The 27,569-nt window shown below is 37.4% G+C and overlaps 1 protein-coding gene across 1 annotated transcript; it reads left to right on the plus strand.

Moving 5' to 3' along the window:
- The first annotated feature begins 241 nt into the window (after positions 1 to 241).
- On the plus strand, positions 242 to 27,569 carry LOC581576 (39S ribosomal protein L15, mitochondrial). The gene is made up of 4 exons (XM_781565.5): positions 242 to 402; positions 22,989 to 23,146; positions 24,802 to 24,967; positions 26,262 to 27,569. Exons 1-4 carry the CDS (start codon positions 304 to 306, stop codon positions 26,721 to 26,723), a joined length of 885 nt encoding a protein of 294 aa, XP_786658.2. The 5' UTR covers positions 242 to 303; the 3' UTR covers positions 26,724 to 27,569.

The raw sequence follows: 27,569 nt of genomic DNA on the forward strand, positions 1-27,569 counted from the left end.
AGAGAAAGGGAAATGAAAGGGATAATTATATCTGGAGTGATTATTTGACAATACATCATGATAACCTTAGACATATCGTAGGACAAGAGAGCACTCAAGCAAACGGTTGTTCCTTCTTCCGCCAATCATTATCAATTATATATTATAAGCATGTGTGAATTCGAACAGTGAATGTTTATGCTGTCGCGTCGAGAAAACCAAAAATGGTGTAGATCCCCTTTTTGTTTATCAAAGATACCATAGCACATTTTCTCCATAATTTTGTTTTTGCCTTTGGCTTTGCATTTCATTTGGCGTCATAGAATGGCGAAATCTGGGGCAGGAAGGGCGTTAGAGGTAGTTCGTAGCCTACCAAGAGTTGCCTTAAACAACTTAAAGGATAATCCTGGTGCAAGGAAAAAGGTAATGAGCAAGATTTACTTTCTGTCCTTGCAAGAATAAAGCGACTTCAGCTTCACGCAGTGTGGTTCTTGTAAAATTTTACTAAATTACAGTCCCATATACCCGTTTAAGTGTTTGTATCACGTCCCTACAAATAAATAAATAAACCTGCGCTTGTTCAGAAACCTATCCAAAATTTGACCCGTAACTCCGGCGTGGAGATACCCTACTATGAAGTAAATATTCATTAAATGTCCAAATTAAGATCATGAGTTAAAAGTCGTTATGTTTATTAGATCTCCCTGTTTCTAGACCGAAAGCTTCAGTCTCTATAATCGTCGGTTGTTCCACTGAGACTTCGTCTGGCTCCACTAGACCTCCGGTTATAGAGACAGAACGATCGCCTATGCCAGCCCGTGTTGAACTTATTCCGCTAGATTTTAGCCGCTAGGCCCCTCCCACAAACTTGCCACGGCCGTATTGTTATGCCCCCAAAATCCCCCAAAATGTCATTTTACCTCGTTCATTTCCAATTTTAAATTAGGCCTAGGCTATAATAAATCGGTTCCACTTACTAACTTGATTGATATAATCCGTTTAATGGTCCCTTTTAAGGAAATTATCGGTCAAAATCGACATCCATGTTGAAAATCTTGCAAGCCGTGTTAAACTCTCGCTGCCGTCAATCTCATCCCTTCTAGTCTACGCCGAAGGCAAAATGATTATTAAGGAAAAACTGTGCGCCATCTACACGTTCGTAATGGCGTTATCACAGTTTTTCCTTAATAATCATTTTGCCTTCGGCGTAGACTAGAAGGGATGAGATTGACGGCAGCGAGAGTTTAACACGGCTTGCAAGATTTTCAACATGGATGTCGATTTTGACCGATAATTTCCTTAAAAGGGACCATTAAACGGATTATATCAATCAAGTTAGTAAGTGGAACCGATTTATTATAGCCTAGGCCTAATTTAAAATTGGAAATGAACGAGGTAAAATGACATTTTGGGGGATTTTGGGGGCATAACAATACGGCCGTGGCAAGTTTGTGGGAGGGGCCTAGCGGCTAAAATCTAGCGGAATAAGTTCAACACGGGCTGGCATAGGCGATCGTTCTGTCTCTATAACCGGAGGTCTAGTGGAGCCAGACGTAGTCTCAGTGGAACAACCGACGATTATAGAGACTGAAGCTTTCGGTCTACCCTGTTTCGTGCTTCCTATTTATTATCATTTCTTGTTTAAATCATGAAGCAAATATTAGACTATTATTATATTTTAAACAAAAAAAGAATCCCAGAAAAAAAATCACGAATTGCCATGACAATATTCATTTCAATTTTCACTGTTTCGGAGGCAGTTATGGACAAAGCGAGCGCGAGCAAGTTTTCGACTACATGTACAAAGTCAGTAGGAAGCCCGCGTTAGCGCGCTGATCTATAGCACTAGCAGGCGGAGCAGGTATTCCACGCCGGAGCTCCCAGTGCTCCCCAAGACGAAAACTAGCACTGCGTTGATCGGAAATTGGAATCTGAATTAGACAGAGATATCATTTGTGCGTTGCGGTGTCCAGCTCCATTGATTTCATACATGCGATGAGATACTTTTGAGCTTGCAACCCGCACAAAATCAGGCTCTAAATCTGAAAAATACTTTAAATAAAGCTTGTTTTATGGTACCCATATTTCTTACAGACACGCGTAAGATACTCAATTTTTCAGATTCGGGTAGCGGGACTGCCGATTACATCGTTAAAATGTGATATTTTAGGATATATTTCCCATTGCAAATGTGGTTCTTCAGTGACTCTGGCATGGTTAGACCGAAAGCTTCAGTCTCTCTAATCGTCGGTTGTTCCACTGAGACTACGTCTGGCTCCACTAGACCTCCGATTATAGAGACTGAAATCTGGGGACCTCTTTCTGTGAGGCACTGTACGGAACAAATGGTTCGGTTCGACCGGACCGCGATGAATGAGATATGCAACAAGATTTTCACTCTTTACATCCTCATAACTGCGGCAATTATAACACAAATTAAAAATAACATATATATAGCTTATTTGACTTACGATAGCTTGCTCATTTAGATCCTAAATTAATGATTAATCCGAGAAAGTCTCGTAGTCAACATTATCCGTCTTGGTGTTAGTTGATGAATATTCATTTTTTCTTTTCGAATGTCCAATAGCTACCGTACAGTATGAGTCAAAATAAACTAACCCCCCTAACGCGTGTAACGTTTGCAATACGTTAATTATATATTTAACGTTTGTAGGCGTTACCCGTTAGACGTTAGCGTTACCCGTTAGTTTTGTTAGTTTTGTTAGTTTTGTTAGTTTTGTTAGATGATGTTCTAAAATTGACCGAACGAAGGAACGATATATGCGCTTCAAGAAAATGATGCCTAAAATATCTGAAACATCGTAATTATCATCTCAAAATACGAGCACGAGTATGTTCAAAATTAAATACGATGAAACAATGCCAGACTAATTTGAAACATCCTTATTATCGTCTCAAAATTAGGGAATGAAGTTACGATATGTGCTTCGAGATAATGATGCCTAAAATATCTGAAACATCGTAATTATCTTCTAAAATTGACCGAAAGGAGGAACGATATATGCGCTTCAATAAAACGATGCCTAAAATATCTGAAACATCGTACTTATCATCTCAAAATACGAGCACGAGTATATTCAAAATTATTTACGATAAAACAATGCCAAACTAATCTGAAACATCCTAATTATCTTCTCAAAATTAGCGAACGAAGTTACGATATGTGCTTCGAGAAAATGATGCCTAAAATATCTGTAACATCGTAATTATCTTCTAAAATTGACTGAACGAAGGAACAATATGCACTTCAAGAAAATGATGCCTAAAATATCTGAAACATCGTAATTATCATCTGAAGATACGAGTATATTCAAAAGTATTTACGATAAAACAAAGCCAAACTAATCTGAACATCCTAATAATCTTCTCAAAATTTAGTAGCGAACGAATTAACGATATGCGCTTCGAGAAATTGATGCCTAAAATGTCTGAAACCATGCCCCAAACGTCGAGTCTACCCTTTATCCTATTAAGTCCCTGCTTACTCGGGCTTCAGGACATCACTTTCACAGGTCATTCCTTTACCTCTCCTCCAAGTAAATCTAATTATCTCTAATCCTCTTAACTAGCGAGGGACAATTATCTATTACGTAATCACCTTGACTACAATACCTTTAATCACGAGTGTGCCAGATTAACTGCGTTTGTCTCAGTGTGTGTGTGTACTAGAACTTGTACTATAAATTGAAAAGGATATAGATCGCGGGAGAGAGAGAAGCGGAAACAATAGAATATCGCTGATGTTACAGGCTTTTATAACAAAAAGTAAGCCGACAGACCGAAAGAAATGAATGAAGAAAATGAAAACCAATATCACTGGCACTTGAAAAAATGAAAGAGACATTAAATCGCGGGAGAGAAAGAAGCGAAAACAATCAAATATTGATGATGTTACAGGCTTTCATGGCAAAAAGTAAGCCTACGCAACGACAGAAATGATTGAAGAAAATGAATGCCAATATCATCGGCGCTTGAGAAAATAAAACAATTAATGAGTTGCGGGAGAGAGACAGAAGCGAATTCAATTAAATATCGCTGATGTTATAGGCTTTTATGACAAGTTAGTAAACGGAACGAAACAAATTATTGAAGCAAATGAATGCCAATATCACCCCGGCGCTTGACAAAGTAAAAGAGAGATAGATCGCAGGGGAGGGAGAAGCTAAATCAATTATACATCGCTGATGTTACAGGCTTTCGACGGAACGACCAAAATGATTGAAGAAAATGAATGCCAATATCACCAGGCGCTTGACAAAATAGATCGCAGAGAAGAGAGAAGCGAAATCAATTATATATCACTGATGTTACAGGCTTTTACGACAAAAAGTAAGTCGACGGAACGAAAAAAAAATGATTGAAGAAAATGAATACCAATATCACGGTTATCACCAGGCGCTTGAGAAAATAAAAGAGAGATACATGTAGATCGAAGGGGAGAGAAGCGAATCAATTATATATCGCCGATGTTACAGGCTTTCATGGCAAAGAGTAAGTCGACGGAACGAAAGAAATGTATGAAGAAAATGAATGCCAATATCATCGGCGCTTGAGAAGGAAAAAAAAAAAGATATAGATCGCGGGAGAGAAATAAGCGAAAACAAATAAATATCGCTGATCTTACAGGCTTGCATGACAAAGAGTAAGCCTACGGAATGAAAGAAATGAATGAAGAAAATGAATTCCAATATCACCAGGCGCTTGGCAAAATAAAAGAGAGATAGATCGCAGGGAAGAGAGAAGTGAATTCAATTATACTAAATATCGCTGATGTTACTGGCTTTTATGACAAAAAGTAAGTCGACGGAACGAAAGAAATGAATGAAAAAAATAATTCCAATATCACCAGGACATTGACAAAATACCAGAGAGATAGCTCGAAGGGGAGGGAGAAGCTAAATCAATTATACATCGCTGATGTTACAGGCTTTTACGACAAAAAGTAAGTCGACGGAACGAAAACAATGATTGAAGAAAATGAATGCCAATATCACCAGGCGCTTGACAAAATAGATCGCAGAGAAGAGAGAAGCGAAATCAATTATATATCACTGATGTTACAGGCTTTTACGACAAAAAGTAAGTCGACGGAAAATAAAAAAATTGATTGAAGAAAATGAATACCAATATCACGGTTATCACCAGGCGCTTGAGAAAATAAAAGAGAGATAGATCGAAGGGGAGAGAAGCGAATCAATTATATATCGCCGATGTATACAGGCTTTTATGGCAAAGAGTAAGCCTACGCAGTGACAAAAATGATTGAAAAAAATGAATACCAATATCACAGAACTACACGTGCACTACACTGTGAAGATCACTCCCTGGCCCTTGGCTCATGAATATAACTGTCAGATCCTGAATAGGGGCTATGATAGGATTAAGGCGATTAGCAGGTAATCCCTTATAAGGGATTACGAACAACCCTGTAAATGTGATGTCCCTACTTTTTAAGGGGATGTTTGAGTCATGCATCGTAATTATCATCTAAAAAAACAAGCACGCATAAAATTATATTCAAAGTGATTTACGATAGAACAATGCCATATCAATCTGAATTTCTGAAACATTGTAATTATCTTCTAAAATTTACCGAAGTCTGGATATGCGCTTCAAGAAAATGATGCCTATAGTATCTGAAATACTTATCAACTCAAAATACGAGCATGGAATTAAAAAAAAAAAATCGACAAAATAATGTCAAACTTATCTTAAATTAAGCTGATATGATAACTTATGCAGACGGACGATAACTGACTTCAAATCCAGGTACTATTCCATCAATAAGGTCAAAATAATGAAGCAATTATGTCATCATGAGCGCGAGATTTTGCAAACGTAAGACACGTGAAAAAGCATTGTAGTCATCCCGATTTATCATTGAACGGTTGCTCGCCCTAAATCAAAGCCATTTTATTCGATGCCAATTATGCCCATTGTTAGCTCAAAATTGTTGAGTTTTTACAGGGCTACGGTCTCGCAAGGTGAACATCAGAAGCAAAATCTCATTTTCTGCCAATTTCATAGCAGGACAAAGAGGAAGAAAAACGCGATGAATAGTATAAAAGATAGGGATCCAATTTATCCGGATAGCTACTGCTTTATAAATTTGTTCCCCCTGCTTTTGATTAACCTGCCACACATTTATAATCCCATATAGGAGAACAATGCAATGCATGTATCTGAGCAGCGTCTCTACTGCTACCATCGCATGTCAATCATGAACAGTGGCCTAGCTCTTTTGTTCCATTTTGCAGTACATAATAATTAGTAGCCCCCTGCTGCCAATGACGAGAAACACCTCTATTTTCTCCATGCCTTTAAATATTTAATTTGTAGTGTGTCTTTTTTTATCTTTTGCATCCAGGACATGGCACAGAAAACATGCCTTCAGGAACGGTTGCATGAATTTATTTTTACAGAAATATGCATGTTGTTGATTTATGTTCATTATTTTGTTATTGGTTGCTATTTTTGGTACTAACAACGTCGTTTATAATACTAATTTAACAGTTTTCAAACATTCAACGTTTTATTTTGACATCGTTTTTTTTCTTCTTGCCCTGCATTAGAGTAATATGTTGAACATCACTTATGTTTCACTATGACTTGTTTTCTTTGAAACTCTTTACTATCTAGTCTTTCCGACTTTATTTTAAAATCTTTTGTTGTTTTTCATTATTGACTTTCTTAAGAAATAACTAATTTGTATTACTCGCTTTCTACATTTTCATTCTTATAAAATCATGTTTCGTTCCCCATTAACATATCTTAAAGCGGTAGTTCAGTTTTGGGGTGTATGGGGAAGGATTTGGACTATTCTCAGGACTTGGTGTCTAGTTTTTCTTTGCAACTCGTTACTAATTCAGTCTTTCCAACATTATTTTAATATTTAAGATATTTTGTTTTTCACTATTGATTTCCTAAAAAATGACTACTTTGTATTACAACCCCCCCCCCCCCCCCACCCCTTACAGTAAATGCACCTGACCTCATCGAGTCCTCAGAAGAGACGTATTTTTGGTTCTTGGAATTCAATTTAATTCCTTCCGATTCTTCAATTTGTCATTTGGTAATAACGCGATCTGACAATTGACATACTTGAATTACTTGATTGATAAAATTGTTTAGTAGGATGACCAAGTACTTACTTTATGCACTTGCCAACATCATGCACATCATTTTGTGTATAAAGTGCCTCATCACTTTCTACCAACCTGTATCGTAGATTGATCCGTGAGACTAGGTAGTAAATGTTGGAAAGAGGAAGACATGATATATGAAATAATAAAGGGAAAAAGATGGCCACGAGGAGAATGCCTTTTTATCTTCTAATTAGATCATTACGTGGCTGGAGAACCATCTCTGTGCAATACAATCTGAATTACCGGGAGCTTCGAACGTGCTCTTGATATTGCATAGCAGTGAGCCAGTTTTGTTTGTTTATTTATTTAAATACGGTGATTAAAAAAAACATGCTTTCAGCTTAGCATAGCTATTTTTAGCATGGAAGTCCCTACATGGTATATTAAAGTACATAAAAGTTACCAAGAAGTAGGTCCTAGCAGTCTTCAAGTTCCAAGTCCCTGGTCCTAGGGTGGAAACCTAAATCAATGGAAACTTCCTCCCTGCCTGTGTACTCTTACATTGCGTAAAATGCACTTTCTCTGTCATCAAGCATGGTTTGTAGTAGGTCCATGCATCAAGTCTCTCAGCAAGAAATTGAGATTAGAATCCAGTCGTTGACTGATATACTTATATCAGCAAGATAAGAGATAAATTTGTTTCTCTGGGGACTTGGTGGTTGAAGGCTGGTGGAATGTGACAGCTATAGGGCCACGCGAGCGCGAGCACATACTAGTAAATCAAGTTTAGGGGTGAATATAGTAGCGATCTTTTGTTTTTCTTCCAGTCTCTCTCTACTCCGCCCCCTTTATCTCTTCACTATCTTCCCTCCTTCTTTCACTCTCCCTCCCCATCTCTCTCTCTCTCTCTTCTTTCTCTCTATATACCCCGTCTCCCCTCATCTCTTCCTCTCCCTCTCTCTCCCGTCCTTTCAACTTTTCTCATATTCATTCCTTTCCTTAAAATCTCACAGCATGCGCGTCATTTTCTCTGACACAACAGCCATATTTGTCCATATTAATACAAGTTCATAACCCAAACAACTTTGAAATCATCTTTTTATGAAGTTATGCGATAAAGGTTATAATTGAAGAGGTGAAAATTGGGCTCTTCTTAAAACTACAAAAGGCGGCACTCATCAGGAATGAAAAAGCACTTACGATAATGGGAAATGGGCATTAGTTGAAAGAAAAGGGGCACCAATCATATTTTGATAGGGGCATTTTCCGGAGGTGAAGGGGGCCCTTATCTGAAGTAAAAATGATTAACTTCTCGTACCTGAAAAGGGGCATTTACGAGAAGGGAAGTGCTTTTTTTATAAATTGAGGTAGCTATTATTATAAGGGGCATTTATGAAATTATAAGGTGCGCTTGTCCGAGTTAAAAGGGGGTAGTTATTAAAAGGGGAAGGGTCACTTCTACAACAAAGGAAAGAGGGCACTTGTCAAAGTAAAAGGGGCACTTTGTGGGTACTTGAAAAACGGGGGGGGGGGGCACTGTACCGCTAGCTAAACGTAACACAAAAACAGTTTGCCATTCATTCTATTCATTCTCAGCTTGCTACTCTTTCTCTTTTTTTAATGGAGGTATAGTTATCAATAGAAAAAGGAGCATTTGTGAAAATACCAGGAGCGCTTATCCGAGTTAAAAAGGGGTAGTTATTAAAGGGGAAGGGGCACTTTTCTATGGAAAAGGGGCCCTTTTGAGGTACTTGAAAATGTGGGGGGGGGGGGCACTGTACCGCTAGCTAAAAGTAACACAAATACAGTTGGCCATTCACTTATTCTATTCATTTCCGGCCTGCTACTGCTCCCTATAGCCAGTGGCTTAGATCCTTACGTAATACCTATTGTTCAAGGGGGATCCCCTTGAACATAGGATCCCCCTGAACAATAGACATTAGGCCTTGTAGCTAGGACAACGCCCTTTGCCCCCGCCGAGTGTCAATAGCAGGCCACATTCAGAGTAAGCTTTTTTTGTATGTGACAGGAAGTTTGCTATTAAGCCTTGACCGTAGCTCTCCATACAAGCATTACTATAGTGTTGGAATATATTCCGACGGCTATTGATACGAATATACATACAGGAACATAATTTGAAATTGTATATGCGTACAACTGCTTGTCTTTACATTTTCATTTCATAGGGAAAATAGAGGGGACTGATGAAATGATACATTTAGATAGAAAGGGAGAGAGGATATACAGTACGAGAGATGATGAAAATAGAGGAAAGCAGCGTCGCCGGGATGCGTTATTTTTTTATGCGGCACAGATTGGGGCTTTTTTTTAAAAAGGGGTCTTGATTTACAGACTAATACTGGTCGTGTGCGTACTAAACAGTAAAGGTAGTAGAGGTCTGTTTTTAATACTGTTACATTTAATCCACTACCGCATGGAAAATCATTACATCAACAATTAAAATCAAATTAGAAAACTGAAGAGGAGGCAGCACGTCAATAAGGAGAACATCACAATAATGAGTCAATAAAACTAACTTAAACGAAGAGGAGTGTTATCTAAACACATAGTTCGCGATGGATATACAAACTTCTTCGCAGCGCTAATATAATGCTAGCTAACATGACTAGTCTCACCTAAGTGCAGACACTATTCAGAAGGGAAAGAACGTACTTCCCATAGGTTTAACACGCGCCATACCCCAATCTGTGCCGCATAAAAAAAATAACGCCGCCGGGATAGGGGGGGGGGGGGGGGAAGCAAAAAAAGAAAATAGGCAACATTTGTGGTTACCTCTTTATTTTTAATTTTTTTTTTTTTTGGCAGGGCTCGGGGCCAATTAGATACATATATATATACATCTAGCTAGGTTTACGAAAGGTCCTTGGTTTACGGTCAGCTGGGATGACGATCGTAGTCTGTAAATTTACAGCAGAAAAATCGGTGTTGTGACAAAATTAATATAGAAATTAAAATTGGAATTTACATTGCATGTACCTTAAAGTGAAGATAGGGATGTAAGTTTGTATACCTAGTGTTTTTTTATTTTTACTTTTCCCTTTTGTTGATTTATTTTTATTCAATACATCATTGTAATTATTTTTTCCCATTTCCTATAAATTACCTTCTATCTTTACGTCTCCCGATTTCTTTTTTTCTTGAAATCGATTTTTTTTTCCCCCTCTCTTTTCCATCACCTACTTCATCTGCACCCACTAATTTTGTTATTCCATCTCTTATAAATGATGATTTAAAAAAAAAAAATGTTTTATTAAAAAATTCTCAATAATTTATAAATAATAAAACCTAACTTTTATAATATCTATTTTTCGGAATTTCATTGAAATTGGGGTGGGTGTGCATCTAAAACAAAAGAGAGAAGGTCATAGATCATTAGAGAGTGGGAAGGAGAAAAACTGAGTGAGAGAGGAATTGGAGAGAAAAAGGATGCAAGAAATGATGGATGTTGAAAGATGAGGTGTTGAAATTATAATTTTATCTTTTTGTAAATATATATGAGAAGTTAAAATATTTCTTAAATCCTTTTTAAATGGTCCGTATGTTCCAATACACATGGCATAGCTCTTTAACAACGACATTAAATAATCACAGATTTATTATGACATTCCCCCCCCCCCCCCCCAAGTATGTCCCGAGTGGCGCTCTCAGAACAAAGGCGCGTAACAAAGTTAAATACATGAATATACGCGGTGTTTTGGAACTTTGGTGTTGATTGACATGACGCCTCATTTTAGATAGACAATCAGCCTATACAGTGCGTCCCAGAAAACACGAAACCGAGAATTGCCAATGTTTTATCATAACTTAATCACAATTAACATTAATAAATGAAACATATTTGTAGATCAGTGTAGGTCCACGATTAGAGAGAGAGAGATAACAAAACAAAAATTGGGGGGGGGGGGGGGACAAACATCCATAGAGAGAGAGAGAGGAAGATAAGAAAGGAGACATTGGTGATTCGAGATAGATTATCAAGAGAGAGAGAGATTAAAGGTGTAGTACCCAAATTACTGCCCACCTACCTGACCCATGCCCTGACCAGGGCAAGGAAGTGGTTGAATTGTTATGTTCCTTCTAATGATGTCGCTTGAATCCACATTGTCTTTGAAGAAATGATTCACCTACCTGAATAAATGTATACTGCGTCACTTCATCATCAGCCCATCACATCATCATCACCATCATCATGTTAGTATCAACATCATCATTATTTTTAAATGCGCAAATCTGATTTGTTGAATGAAACGCTTACAAAAAAGATATTAAAATAAAGCGTCTTTACTTACAATCGATTGCAACTATTTGTGCTACTTGGCCCAGCTCTATTATCATCACCATCGCTTTTCTTTATCATCATCGCGGCGAATATGCCAACTGTCACATATTCATGAGCTAGAAAAAATATTTATCTCCGTAACATACAACTGCTTTTCAGGACTAATAGTTTGTATTGGATATTGCTACATTGATAGCAAACTATTCATAATTGCATGCATATCATTATATTGGTATTGTATATGGGATATAATGTACAAACTGTACATCCAAATGAAGACTAAAGGATGACGAGGATGGTGTGCGATTCTGGTGAGGAACCAAAGGAGAAGAGGGCATAGACTGTAAAATTTATACAGAACTTGGTGGAAACAGGTAGGTAATTGATATTGTTCTCGAAGTATTCATCATAAAAATACATTCACTACTAATCGTAGTCGTAAATATTGGCTTGATTGAGGCAGTGAGGGATCTTAGCCTTGGTTATCACACCCCTAGGAATCACGGGCGGTTCGTGGCTTGACGTTTCTTGGTTGGAGTGGCAGGTAGTGTCTTGGTGCAGGGGGAGGATAATGATTAATTGTCTGCAAGAGGTAACTTGTGGAAACACTTACGTATGATTGGGCGGGCGGGGGGATTGGGGTAGCAGTAGTGTCTCAGGATAATGATCAATTATATGCTACCGGTAGCTTGTGAAAAAAACTTACTTACTTTATTGATTGCAAGACAATAAAGCCATAAACACCCTCGTATATATATATATATATATACATATTTTACAGATAAGAGAAATTAAAAACGAAAAACAAACATGTGGGTTATAAAGGGCCATAGATCATTGTGGAAGTAGACTACCGGTACTAGTATTCCTCACTTCATACCTAATTTATGCATAGTTTTATTAGTTAAAAACAAAACGGGATTTTAAATCAGAACAAAGCATGCATAAAAAAGTAGTAGAGCCTACAAACACCAGTCATTTTTCAGAAAATCCGTTGTGAAAAACAAGGAAAGAACTCGAAATAGCATTAATTATTTTTGAGACTGAATATCATCATAATAATCAAGTGACAAAGAAACAAGATAAAACTAGAAATTTAATTCGTCATGGGGACGAATTAGGTGGTCTGTCTTCAATTCTTATGATCATGCTCAACTTCAATTTAATTACCCCATGAAATTATGTTAATGTAAAATGATATATTTATTGTATTAAGATATGAATTGATGAATGAAGTACTGATAAACTCATGAACTGATAAATTGAACTGATGTAAAATGAACTGAATTGATGAGCTAAACGGATGAACTGATGAACTGAACTAAACTGATGAGCTGAACTGATGAACGAAATATTGAGCAATTATGATGATGCATAATTAAGTAATATTGACTGCCTTCTTGGCAATATGACGTATATCGCCTGAACCTAAGGTGAGGATGATATATGGCAAGTCGTATTGCCCTGAATTAGGCAGTAAATATTACTATTATTAACCACATCAGATATCTAGAGCAAACAAGAAACTCTTACTATCTTATACTATCTTATCAATTATAAATTACTATCTTATAAATTATGTAGCCTAAACTCCACAGGATTTCCTAGCATTAGAAGTTGCAAAAACATCGTCAAACAAGCACTGTGCATCCAGTGCTTGACCTATTTTCGATACACTGCAAATAGTGTGCCAAGGGTCTGATTGTGACGTCACAATAGAGTTCGTGCATGGTGCGCATTACATTGTCATTGTCACCAGCAGCTGGTGCGCGATGTTATTTACAACTGGCTCGATTATTTCTCATGAGTTTGACACGCAAAAAAAATGTGGGGTCAACTTGCATCCTAAAGAGCTATAATGTATTTCGTATAGGCATGTTTTTGACTATATATGCTATGTATTACAAGAGCTCGCACGCACAGACATTTACCTTAAACGGACGCTCATTTCGTTATTAATGGTCATAAAGAGATAAACATGGTATCAAATTGTTCGGAAAAAAATGGGCAATACTATGATAGACAAAAAATGACGATTTTAGTTTGCGTTCGATCATTACGAACAAAAACGTGCGCGCAAATTTATGCGCGCGCAAAGGTGTGCGCACCCAAAATTTTCGAAATGCTTGAAATGGCCTAAAACGTTACTCTAATTTGTTAAAAAAGTGATTATGAGCATTTTCTATTTTTACGCGCACCAACGTACGAACGTACGCGTACGCGCGCGTTTATTGACCTCAAGTTGACCGGACGGATATTGACCTTAATCGTTATAAATATGAATGAGAAATGATTTACGGTTATAAAGATATGATCATGAGTTGATTTTCAGAGTACTTCACAAAATGGCGCCTGGATGACGTCACGATATTTTGATGAACTTGAAAATGTTCCTGTCACGTCTTAAGATGATGACCTCTGACTGTGTCAAATTTGAAAGAAATTGGACGGTTCAATTTTGAGTAATCGTGCACACAAAATAGTGGTCACAAATTTATTTTAATTGAATTGTGTTTTTGTACAAATTCAATTAAAATACTAGAAATTTAATTCGTCATGGGGACGAATTAGGTGGTCTGTCTTCAATTCTTATGATCATGCTCATCTTCAATTCAATTACCCCATGAAATAATGTTAATGTAAAATTATGTATTAAGATATAAATTGATGAATGAAGTGCTGATGAACTGATGAACTGATAAATTGAACTGATGTAAAATGAACTGAATTGGTGAGCTAAACGGATGAACTGATGAACTGAACTAAACTGATGAACGAAATATTGAAAAATTATCATGATGATGCATAATTAAGTAATATTGACTGCCTTCTGGGCAGTACGACGTATATTGCCCGAACCGAAGGTGAGGATGATATATGGCAAGTCGTATTGCCCTGAATTAGGCAGTAAATATTACTAATATTAACCACATCAGACATTTAGAGCAAACAAGAAACTCTTATACTATCTGATGAATTATAAATTATAAATTACTATCTTATAAATTATGTAGCCTACACTGCACAGGATATCCTAGCATTAGAAGTTGCAAAAACATCGTCAAACAAGCACTGTGCATCAAGTGCTTGACGAATTTTCGATACACTGCAAACAGTTAAGGGTCTGATTGTTACGTCACAATGGAGTTCGTGCATGGTGCGCATGTTGTTATACGCGTAATATACATTGTCATTGTCACCAGCAGCTGGTGCGCGATGTTATTTATATCTGGCTCGATTATTTCTCACGAGTTTGACACGCAAAAAATTGTGGGGTCAACTTGCATCCTAAAGAGCTATAATGTATTTCGTATAGGCATGTTTTTGACCATGTATGCTATGCATTACAAGAGCTCGCACGCACAGACATTTACCTTGAACGGACGCTCATTTCGTTATTAATTGTCATAAAGAGATAAACATGGTATCAAATTGTTCGGAAAAAAATGGGAAATACTATGATAGACAAAAAATTACGATTTAAGGTTGCGTTCGACCATTAGGAACAAAAACGTGCGCGCAAATTTATGCGCGCGGAAAGGTGTGCGCACGCAAAATTCTCGAAATGCTTGAAATGGCCTAAAACGTACTGTAATTTGATCAAAAAGTGATTATGAGCATTTTTTATTTTTGCGCGCACCGACGCGCGGACGGACGCGTACGCGCACGTTAATTGACCTTAAGTTGACCGGACGGATATTGACCATAATCGTTATAAATATGAATGAGAAATGATTTACGGTTATGAAGATATGATCATGAGTTGATTCTTAGAGCACTTCACAACATGGCGCCTGTATGACGTCATGATATGTTGATGAACTTGAAAATGTTCCTGTCACGTCTTAAGATGATGACCTATAACTGTCTTAAATTTGAAAGAAATTGGACGGTTCAATTTTGAGTAATCGTGCACACAAAAGAGTGGTCACAAATTTATTTTAATTGAATTGTGTTTTTGTACAAATTCAATTAAAATACTAGAAATTTAATTCGTCATGGGGACGAATTAGGTGGTCTGTCTTCATGAAGTACTGATGAACTGATGAACTGATAGATTAAACTGATGTGAAATGAACTGAATTCATGAGCTAAACGGATAAACTTATGAACTGAACTAAACTGATGAGCTAAACTGATGAACGAAATATTTAGAAATTATAATGATTGTTGATGATCGTGATTAAATTTAATGGGAAAAAATATCAAAATAAGTAGGCCTAATGAATATGACACAAAGTATTGAGAAATTAACTACTTGATCATGATCATGATTGTCATGATGACGATAATGAAAATGATGATGATGATGATCATGAGCGTGATCTTGACATCTGATTGCAAAAAAAGTGAGGGGATATTTATATAGCATATAGTCTCAGCTACAACATACTTAAAAATCAACAAAAATCAAGCTGAAATAACGGCGATATTGCTCGCAAAAAGTAATGGATCAAGTGATAATAGGGTAATAATAAAGTAAATATGGTTGTTTATTACATTATTTGCGATTGTACGTGTTTTAATATTCAAAGGAGATGGTACAGTAAAAGGTCCAAAAAAAAGTGAAGAAAAAAATTGTTGGAGACGCCCAGACTCGAACCAGGGACCTCGAGGTCGGAAGTCAAGTGCATTACCGGTAGACTAAAACATTTCCCATAGAGAGTACACGTAAAAGAAAGATTGATTTCTCAAATCCCACTTTGTAAGTGAAATATGAGCATGATCCCGGCATCTGATCGAGAAATAAATGGCACACTTGTGATAGCTCATTGTCTCAGCTACAACATACTCAAAGCTCAGCGTAAACGAAAATAAAACGACGGAGATATTGCTCGCGAGAGACAAGAATCATCATCATTAAGACAATGATGATGATCATGAGCGTGATCCTCGAATCCTATTGGAAGAATGTGGGGTGATTTAGATAACATATAGTCTCAGCTACAACATACTCGAAAATCAACATAATCCAAGCAGAAATAATGTCGATATATTGCTCGCAAAAGAGAGGAATGTAGAATCCAGATTTTAGAAAAAGTCATGTCCCATAGAGAATACACGCAAAATGTGAAAAATTGACATGCCTCCTTTAATCGCAAAAATACGCCATGATGCTTTTGTCAAAATGAAAAATCGTGGCAACGACATTTGTTGAAAATTGTCTCAGCTAAAACATATCAAAATTTGGAAGAATATTAATCAACATTTACAGAAATACAATCAATTTTCCAAAAATATGCTGACGAATTTTCGATACACTGCAATCAGTTTGCCTAGGGTGTGATTGTTACGTCACAATGGAGTTCGGGCATAGTGCGCATTTTGTTATACACGTAATATACATTGTCATTGTCACCAGCAGCTGGTGCGCGATGAAATGTACAACTGGGTCAATTATTGCTCACTAGTTTCACACGTATTTTGCCGTTGACTTTTCAGATAGAGCCATAATATTTTTTTCTATACAGTTAATAATGTATTTCGTATAGGCATGTTTTTGCCCATATATGCTATGTATTACAAGAGCTCGCACGCACAGACGTTTACCTTAAACTGACGCTCATTTCGTTATTAATGGTCATAAAGAGATAAACATGGTATCAAATTGTTCGGAATAAAATGGGCAATACTATGATAGACAAAAAAGGCGATTCTGGGTTGCGTAAGACCATTACGAACACAAACGCGCGCGCAAATTTATGCGCGCGCAAAGGTGTGCCCACGCAAAAATCTCGAAATGCTTGAAATGGCCTAAAACGTACTCTAATTTGATCAAAAAGTGATTATGAGCATTTTTTATTTTTGCGCGCACCGACGCGCGGACGGACGCGTACGCGCGCGTTTATTGACCTTAAGTTGACCGGATGTATATTGACCATAATTGTTATAAATATGAATGAGAAAGGATTTACGGTTATGAAGATATGATCATGAGTTGATTCTCAGAGCACTTCCCAAAATGGCACCTGGATGACGTCACGATATATTGATGAACTTGAAAATGTTCCTGTCACGTCTTAAGATGATGACCAATGACTGTGTTAAATTTGAAAGAAATTGGACGGTTCAATTTTGAGTAATCGTGCACACAAAAGAGTGGTCACAAATTTATTTTAATTGAATTGTGTTTTTGTACAAATTCAATTAAAATACTAGAAATTTAATTCGTCACGAAGACGAATAAGGTGGTCTGTCTAAGTCTTATAGATTTGAGAATGGGAGAATTTATATAGACATGTAAACAATGATGATCATGATGAACATGGTGATGATCATGATAGTAAAGGTGATGATGATGATAATGATAATGTTATATGATGATAAAAACGATAATGTTAATGATGATGATAATGATCATGATCATGATGATGTTGATGATGATCATCTTCAGACCATGATGATGATGATAATGATGATGACATTGATGATGATGACGATATTGATGATGATGATGACGATGATGAGTAGGAGCATGATCCTGACATCTGATCGAAAAAATGAGGAAATATTTAGATAGCATATAGTCTCAGCTACAACATATTAAGATTTGGTTGAAAACTGTTTTGAATAACAACCGAGACACTGGTCAAAACACATTGTCATGCAGATTCATGTATTGAAAAAAGTGACCTCCCATAGACATAACACGCAAATATGACAAATTATGCATTGTCACCTTTAATCGAATATTTAACTATGATGACGTCATCTAAATAAAAAATAAATGACATATTACTGATAGAGAATTATCTCAGATACAACATATCGAAATCTGGGAGAAGATCGAAGACCGATAAGTGAGATAATCTCAATTAAACAAAGACAAAAATGACGTCATCAACAAAATACATTTTGTTGAGTTTAGATGTCAATATGTTGACTTTGTTACACTTTGTACGAGTCAGGGTAGTATGAAATCATATCTCCAACCCATGCTTTCTCCAACCATGATATAAAAATCGGGGGTCGATGGACTATCTAAAGAGCTATTTTGATTTTTAAAATGGCATGTTTTTGATCAAATTTGCATTATATTGCCCATAGCAGCACGCGCGGATTTTGAACTTTGACGCCCGCTCACGGCCTAATGAAATATGAAGAGTGACTGAAATTAATATAAATTGTCAATTACGTTAAGAGGAATCCAAATCATGTAAACATTTTGAATTTGACCATTTCCGCGCGCCGTGAGCGCGCACACCGCGCGCGGGGACATGTACGGACTGAAAATGTTGAAATGCTTAAAATGACCTGATTCGTACTCTCGTTTAATAGTTAAGTGATTTTGAGCAATTTTAAATTTTGACGCGCACATTCCCGCGCGTCATGACCTTTATGTGACCTTTGATGACATGACCTGTTGACCCTTGACCTAAAGTATATGTGATATGAATATGAATGACCATTGCTGATGCATCATGAAGATATGATGGATAACGTGATTTCACAAAATGGCGCATGGATGACGTCACGATAACCTAATGACCTTGAAAATGTTCATGTCATGACTCATGACAACGATCTATAATTGTGCCGAAATTTATTGAAATTAACTAAACCAAACTTGAGTTATCCGGGGCACAAAAAACGGGAAGAAATAAAAATAAATAATAATAATAATAATAATAATAATAACTAGACTTGAATTCGTCACGAAGACGAATAAGGTGGTCTGTCTAAGTCTTATGATAGATTTGAGAATGGGAGAAGTTATATAGACATGTAAACAATGATGATGATGATGGTGAAATTGATGATGATGATGATAATGATGATGATAATATTGATGACGATGATGATGACGATGATGAGTATGAGCATGATCCTGACATCTGATTGAAAAAATGAGGGAGATGTAGATAGCATATAGTCTCAGCTACATTATACTCAAAAATCAACAAAAAACAAGCGGAAATAACGGCGATATTGCTCGCAAAAGACAGGAAAGTAGAATCCAGATTTAAGAAAAAGTCATCTCCCATAAGTATTACAAGCAAAAAGTAATGGATCAAGTGATAATAGGGTAATAATAAATTAAATATAGTTGTTTATTACATTATTTGCGATTCTACGTGTTTTAATATTCAAATGAGATGGTACAGTGAAAGGTCAAAAAGAAAAAAAAGTGAAGAAAAAAAATTGTTGGAGACGCCCGGACTCGAACCAGGGACCTCGAGGTCGGAAGTCAAGTGCGTTACCGATATACCAAAACATTTCACATAGAGATTACACGTAAACGGAAAATGAAATTCTCAAATCCCACTTTGTAAGTGAAATATGAGCATGATCCCGGCATCTGATCGAAAAATAAAGGCCACACTTGTGATAGCTTATTGTCTCAGCTACAACATACTCTAAGCTCAGCGTAAACAAAGATAAAACGACGGAGATATTGCTCGCGAAAGACGAGAATGTAGAATCCAGTTTTGAGAAAAAGTCATGTCCCATAGAGAATACACGCAAAATGTGAAAAATTGACATGCCTCCTTTAATCTTAAAAATACGCCATGATGCCTTTGTCAAAATGAAATATCGTGGTTACTGCATTTGTAGAGAATATTCTCAGGTAGAACATATCAAAATTTGAAAGAAAATTGATCAACATTTACAGAGATACAATCAATTTTCAAAAAATCTGCTGACGTCATAATATGAAAATTGAAATTATGAGTTCGGAGGCCATTATGATGACGTCATGAGTTAATTGAGGGTCAAATGACACATGAAATCATATCTCCAACTCATGTTTTTTCTAACCATGATATAAAAGTTGGGGTCAATTGACTCTCTGAAGAGATATTTTGATTTTTAAAATGGGATGTTTTTGATCAAATTTGCATTATATTGCCCATAGCAGCCCGCGCGGATTTTGAACTTTGACGCGCGCTCACGGCCTTATAAAAGGTCAAGAGTGACTGAAATTAATGTAAATTGTCATTTACGGTTAGAGGAATCCAAATCATGTAAAAAAAAATGAAGTTGACCTTTTCCGCGCGTTGTGAGCGCGCGCAACGCGCGCGTGGACACGTACGGACGGAAAATTTTGAAATGCTTAAAATGACCTAATTCGTACTCTCCTTTAATAGTAAAGTGATTTTGAGCATTTTCAAATTTTGACGCGCACGTACGCGCGCGTCATGACCTTTATGTGACCTTTGATGACATGACCTTTTGACCCTTTACCTGAAATATATGTGATATGGATATGAATGACCTTTGCTTATGCATCATGAAGATATGATGGATAACGTGATTTCACAAAATGGCGCCTGGATGACGTCACGATGACGTGATGACCTTGAAAATGTTCCTGTCACGTCTCATGACAATGACCTATGACTGTGCCAAAATTGAATGAAATTGACGAAACCGAACTTGAGTTATCCTAGGCACAAAAAAGTGTAGGAAATAAATAAAAATAAAGAATAATAATAATAATAAAGAAAATTCTGACGAAAACAATAGGTGATCTGTTTTCAACAGACCACCTAATGAACACCAGCAAGCTAAACTGAAAACACGAGCAATGCTCGAAATGCGTCTGAAAAGCATGCAGGGCAACAAAATAAAAACATGTCAAACTATAACTGCAACAACAATTATAACAACACCAACAACAGCGAGGCCGTAGCGCTGACGGTCTACACCGCCATAGATCTCCCGTTCCGCCCACGTCAATTTGCCTATTACGCTCGGCTAGCTCCTCCCCTTCTCTAAAGCAGTCGCTATGCGGAAGTAGCGTTCCGCTAGCTACTGTGCGACGTGCTGGTAAAAAAAAGTGTGACATAAAAAGACAGATATTGGAGGCATTTCCGCTGAAAAATTAACCAGGTTTTGAGGGATATATCTCGGGAATGAAGCAATTGTAAGTCATGAAAATTGACATATATCATTTGGATGGACATTTCTTAATTTTTGTGTTTAAGAATAGTGAATTCACAGGAAAATCGCTAAGTTAAAAAGATCGTTCTTCGTGATTGTATTCGACCACGTTGTGAGCAAGTTTCCCACGCTGCTATACACTGCTCTCTAAATATTCTTTGATATTGCCGACTTGTTGTAGCTTCTTGTAAAGAGACGTACGTCTCTGCGAAATTTACCAGACCCTGTTTGCTTTCAACTGTAATGTTTGGGACATTCCTGGCGCACTCGAAAAATTCCATACCCGTTAATGAACTTCCTAACGGGTATGGGACATTTAACGGCAAGGGGACATTTAACGGCAAGGGGACATTTAACGGCAAGGGGACATTTAACGGCAAGGAGACATTTAACGGCAAGGGGACATTTAACGGCAAGGGGACATTTAACGGCAACTACAGAACCGACCCGTTAGTAACGCGTTATTTATAACGTTAGCGTTAAACGCGTTAAATCGTATAGTTTATTTTGACTCATACTGTAGCTACGTACGAGTAAGCCCAGCTTGACCAACGAACTCCCACGAAACGAGTGCTCTGATTGGCCATTTGGCTATGTTTTGGTAGGTTGACCCGGAAATATTTTGGCCGCCGGGTCATATAGCCCTATGTTCCGAGTGCATGAACGTTCGGAGATATAAATTGGATAATTCATATAAGTAAGTCCGTAAATTATCCATTTAATATTGAGTTATCAAATTTTGATAAAATGACATACCGACCTAATTTACATCTGATTTAGAAATCAGGAAATTAGATCTAAATAAAGAAAATCGGGGAGAAAATGTCGTGGACGAAAATATGTACATAGCCTGCCCCACGGTACGAGATCTCTGGGTTGCCATCTGTATTGGGGAATGACAACAAATGTCAGTTTTATTAAAGAAATGACCCAAATCAGATGGTTATTGCTGTCTATGGCATGGTATGGTAGGTTTGGGATATGTGATATGCTATTATGCGATGTATTTTAAAGGGATTTTACCATGCATCCAACCAATCGGCCGAAAACTGGAGATGGTCGATTACTCCACCTTTACTCTACACTTTTTCACAGGTTTCACAGCAAACTGCTGCACAATACAAGTGCAAACTGATGGTGTGGGTTGCGGGCGGGCGCGGGCCTGTGTGAAGTTATCTACTGTATGAGGATCTGAGACATTATGGTCGAAAAAAATACCCCCCCGCCAAAAAAAAAAAAATTTCTTTACGTTGCCAATTTGATACTTACTTTATGATAATAGTGATTAGACTAGTTGAGTATAATAAGCCACATGCATGGAGTTTTCTTGATATAGCGAAATCCCTGCATGCGCCCTTTTTTACCCTAATAAATGAAAGCCAGTAAGTACAGATTCAAAGTTTTGTTTGTATCTCTGTACATTTGATTGAGTTCAACTCATCATGTTTTACTTGATTAAATATGATTGCTTCTATTAAAGCTTATCTGTACTAGTTTATAGGAGGGATTAGGTGACCCTGGGAGGTCACTGGACAGGTGGTTATCTCGTCAACTCAGCTCTCAATTAACATAAGGAAAAAGAGGATCATGAGGGACCAATGGTCACCGATCAGGCATTGTTTTTTTTATATATAGAGGGCGCAAGTAGCTACAAGTAGTGCAGTCCCACTTTAAAGATGTCACTTTCTTCTTAACTACATGTACTATGTACGCAGGACTACAGGAGGGGGCGTGGCCAGCATGGAGGAGGAATGAGTGGGCGGGGCATGAGCGGTCAAGGGATGAGGGGTACCAAACCAAGAGTTGGATTTGAAGGGGGTCAGACACCATTCTATCTCAGAGTACCCAAGTACCCTTACTACAAAGACCACCAGTAAGTCACATCTCCTTTTAATATCAATATTATATTTTGGTGATGATCTTGTTCTCGGTTCTTTTTCCTTTTGTGTGTGTTGGTGTTGAACTATTGATATACTAGTGCAGTGACACCTCATTATACAGACCTCTGATGTAACAAGATATTTATCATAACAAGGTGATTTTATTTATTTTGTACTGTTGATATACGAGTGCAGTGACACCTCATTATACAGACCTCTGATGTAACAAGATATTTATCATAACAAGGTGATTTTATTTATTTTGTATTTATTTGTATTCGTTTTATTTCCAGGCAAGATGATAACAATACATACAAAACATCACAAGGTAGACAAAATCATATAACATTAACATAATAATATTTAGCACCAGCCAATGCCTGGGAATCACCGAAAAGAATTTAAAAATTCTGTCGAGGGGCTCTCCACATTGGCTGGTGCATACACAAAACAAAATATAAAGATATTTTGCTGGTCCTAAGACTCTTAACTCTCTGTATTCTTTTGTTGTTTTACCCTGACATAACAAGATTCCTGATATAACAAGGTAATTTCCTTGGTCACAAGGACCTCATTATAATGAGGTTCCTCTGTATTGTATGTACTATACATGTATCATTCCCTGAATTTTCTTTATCATTTTAATGCAAAAGATTAATTTGTTATTCACAAAAGCTCTATTTGGGATTTCTATGAAATACAACAAATAATTAAAAAAACACTTTCTTGGTGCAACTGATATGTTTGTTTATCATCATTTTGAACAGAGTTATCATGAAGCTAGGCTATCAATATCAACTGCCACAGATTTATGAAAAAGCTGCTCATATCCAAATCCTATATCCAATCCAATGCGAGAATTTCAGTAGCTTATAACAAATATCGTAATTTGAAATTGAAAACAAGTTTTATGAAGTAGGGCCCAGAGTCAACGTTCTATTTTCCCCTATGCCCTATTAAGTTCTTTTTCTTGTTCTTGTTCACTCTGTGCTCATATGGTAACAGGGACGGATCCAGAAGGGGGGGGGGGGGCACAGGGGGCACTTGCCCCCCCCCCCCCCCACCCCCCAAAAAAAAATTAGTGCTCAAAATGTGTGAATCTCTATAACTTTAAGGTTGAATGGATCATTTATATCCATAGATATGTTTCCTTTTTGTTAAATCTTGCACTCCCCATAGTATACATCCCCTTCTCTGGCTCAACATCATTCTCAGTTTCATTCCAACTACAGTGACACAGGGTTAGATCATAGCACCACTACTGTTTCACATTGATTAGGGAAATACACTGTATGCTGTACTCGCTGACTGAGTTGCTTACAGGCAGGGAAAAAAATACTTTAAACATTTCGGGGGCTACTTTTCAAGCTTGCTTGCATGAAAATAACACTCTTCAATTTGTTTTGCATTAAACTCTAGGCAGATTTTTGGGGGCTCTGTTATAACTTCCGGGAGCTCTTTTGGGCATTTCGGGGGCTAATTCGCCCCGAGCCCCCATGTATTTTTTTCATGGCTTACAGGTGACTATCATGTCTGGGACAGGGCAGACCTTGGCTGAGGTTTGAACCCACATCCCCTTTAAATTCCCAGTACACTGGTGACACCGTCTAATCTTTCCTCTTTTTTTGCCTCTCCCCCCTGACTGCAGTCTTCGTAGACAGTACGTGCCCGTCACGCTGACAAAGCTTCAACATCTGATTGACATGGGTCGTATCGACCCTGATCAGCCTATCGACGCGACGTCCTTGGTCAATTCAGGAGCCTTTGAAATCAAGATCATGGAGAAACAGTATGGCATCAACCTGATTGAAGAAGTAAGTCATGCGTCTTGTTCTCATAGGGGGCAGTGTTTGAGGGTCTACTTTCAATTTCATCATTAATAGATTTTATCTAACAACATTTTTTAATACCCGTATTACTATTATTTGTATTTGCTGTTTAAATCATAAGATTACACTATGAATATGACAGACAAAGAAAACGGACAAAATATACAGTTCCTCAGGTAGACAAAGGAACATCCCTTCACTGCTATTATGTAAAAATGTGTAGAACAGGTGAATATATGTGACACCTGTTCTACACATTTTTACATAATAGCAGTGAAGGGATGTTCCTTTGTCTACCTGAGGAACTGTATATTTTGTCCGCTTTCTTTGTCTGTCATAATCATAGTGTTAGATCATGGGGGGGGGGGGGGTGCATGAACAGCCTTTTTCAGTATCATCATGGCCTTTTATTAGGCATCAAGATATATTAAAGCCTTCTACCAGTTTCTAAATTAGAGTGGATGGAATTGCTTAAACTGTCCTAGTTCATGGATTTTCTACCCATGATTAAGAAATTTGTAGTACATGTAACTATCAAAATGAGAGTTTAAAAAAATAGCAGATTCAAAAAGCAGGATAAAATGAGAAGTACCGGTATGGGTGAAGAGATGGTAGATAACTCATACATAACTTTCAACCAAAAAACCTCCTACATGTTTTCTTCATTCATAATGCCACAGATTGCCAATGTCTGATGAACAAATTTTTTCTTTTTGTTTTCATCTAATTTTGTAGCCCATTCAATTTTTATTTTAATCATTGTTAAAGAGTATTGATACCTGTGCATAAGTCATATCAACAAGACTGACATCAAACCAAAAATAGACTAAATATAAAATGAAATTACCATGCATGGCCAAGAAACGTTAAGTTTTTACTCGGTTTGGAGTTGGTTTAGCTGAGGTACGAGACAAGTGACCAATCGCATTTGGGCAGTGATACTTTAAAGGGATCCGGTAACTTTGTCTCAGATTCTGACTTTTACAAGCCGATCGCCTGTCTGATTATCAAGATTAATCGAAACCAAATTTTGCGTTTGCCTAACGGTTTTCATAACACTACAGTCTATTGGGGGAAACGAGTATGTAAAACAGGTCACTCAAAGATTTTTACTTTTTTGAGGCACTTGATCATTTTGAAGCGCTATTCTTTTTTTAGGGCCTCAATATTACACCAGTTCACACAGACACTGATAACACATACATGTAGGGCCGTGCATCTCAGATTTAACATTGTTAAACGATGCCTTTAACTCAAGCTGTCAATTCTTCCCACTCAGGGTTTGGATAACTTTGCTGCTCAGATCAACATCGAGGTGCAGCATATATCGGAGCTAGCCATTGCAGCCATCGAGAAATGCGGAGGCATCGTAACCTCTGGATTCTACGACCCCATCAGCCTCGACGCCCTCGCTTACCCACTCCAATTCTTTCAGCAGGGGAAGCCCATCCCGAGGCGCGCCCTCCCACCGAAGGACCTCGTCACGTACTACGCCAACGCTAGTTATCGAGGGTATCTAGCCGACCCTGACAAGGTTCACCAAGCAAGGGCTGATCTCGCGCAGAAGCACGGTTATCTACTTCCCGATTTGACGAGTGATCCAAAGCGGGAGATGCTGCGGATGAGGAAAGATCCTCGTCAAATTTTCTTTGGACTTCAGCCTGGATGGTTTGTGAACCTTTCTGATAGGACAGTCTTGAAACCAATCGATGAAGACTTGCAGGAGTATTACAAGTCGTAATGGCTCCTCTTGTGAAAGAAAATCACCATTTTTTTTGCATCGGATATGGAGAATAGATTCGACACTTGGCCACATCACTGCAGCCAGGTTGGTTTCTGAAAGAATACTACAAGTCGCAATGACTTCTCTCATGAAAGAAGTTAAATCTACCCATTTTGGATATTACAAACGAATGTGGCCATGTTCTGTTGTCACATTTTGAGGTTGTTCAAGTCGTATGGGCCACTCTACAGAAAGAAGCTAATGAACATCTACCCATTTGGGAATCGGATAAGGACAATGCATCAGAACTGAAGCCAAGTCGACTTGGCTACATTTTACATTTTAGGTTTTGCTCTTTCCAACTGAGGTTGAGTTATGACTTCACATGCCTGTTTTTTTTTCTTCTGAAAGATGGCAATACTGTAGACAGCTCCAGAAGATCGATTGAGTCGTGAATTCAATTAAAGTGACTCAGTAACATTGTTGAAGGTTGATGAAAAAAAATGCATAATTTGTGTATGAAATGTTACTTATTATATTCCATCTACTGTACTGACCCTCTAACAAGCAAAAAATCCTGAAAGAATTCTTAAGCCACACAAATATTTATGGTTTTCTTTGAAGGCGTCACTGTGCAACACCATCTAACAGTAAATTCTCCCGACCACTTTTGAATTTTCCCAACCGTTTTTCCATGAAAATAAGACATAAGACAGGCTTTTTAAAATCTGTCAGCACTAAAATGTCTGGAATGGTATATAGAGACAATTCATTGCTTTGTGAGGATTATTAAAATTTAATTGCATTCACCTGAAATGTAATTAGATTCTTATAATATAGTTGGGAGAATTATGGAATCGATCA

Source organism: Strongylocentrotus purpuratus, unplaced genomic scaffold (genome assembly GCF_000002235.5).
Source record: "Strongylocentrotus purpuratus isolate Spur 01 unplaced genomic scaffold, Spur_5.0 spur5_scaffold_13, whole genome shotgun sequence".
Classification (NCBI taxonomy): domain Eukaryota; kingdom Metazoa; phylum Echinodermata; class Echinoidea; order Camarodonta; family Strongylocentrotidae; genus Strongylocentrotus; species Strongylocentrotus purpuratus.

Excerpts from the sequence above, each read along its gene's own strand:
- LOC581576 (XM_781565.5), top strand. The coding sequence starts at position 304 with ATGGCGAAATCTGGGGCAGGAAGGGCGTTAGAGGTAGTTCGTAGCCTA. Across the intron at positions 403-22,988 it reads ATCCTGGTGCAAGGAAAAAG|GACTACAGGAGGGGGCGTGG; the intron begins GTAATGAGCAAG and ends CTATGTACGCAG. Across the intron at positions 24,968-26,261 it reads GCATCAACCTGATTGAAGAA|GGTTTGGATAACTTTGCTGC; the intron begins GTAAGTCATGCG and ends CTTCCCACTCAG.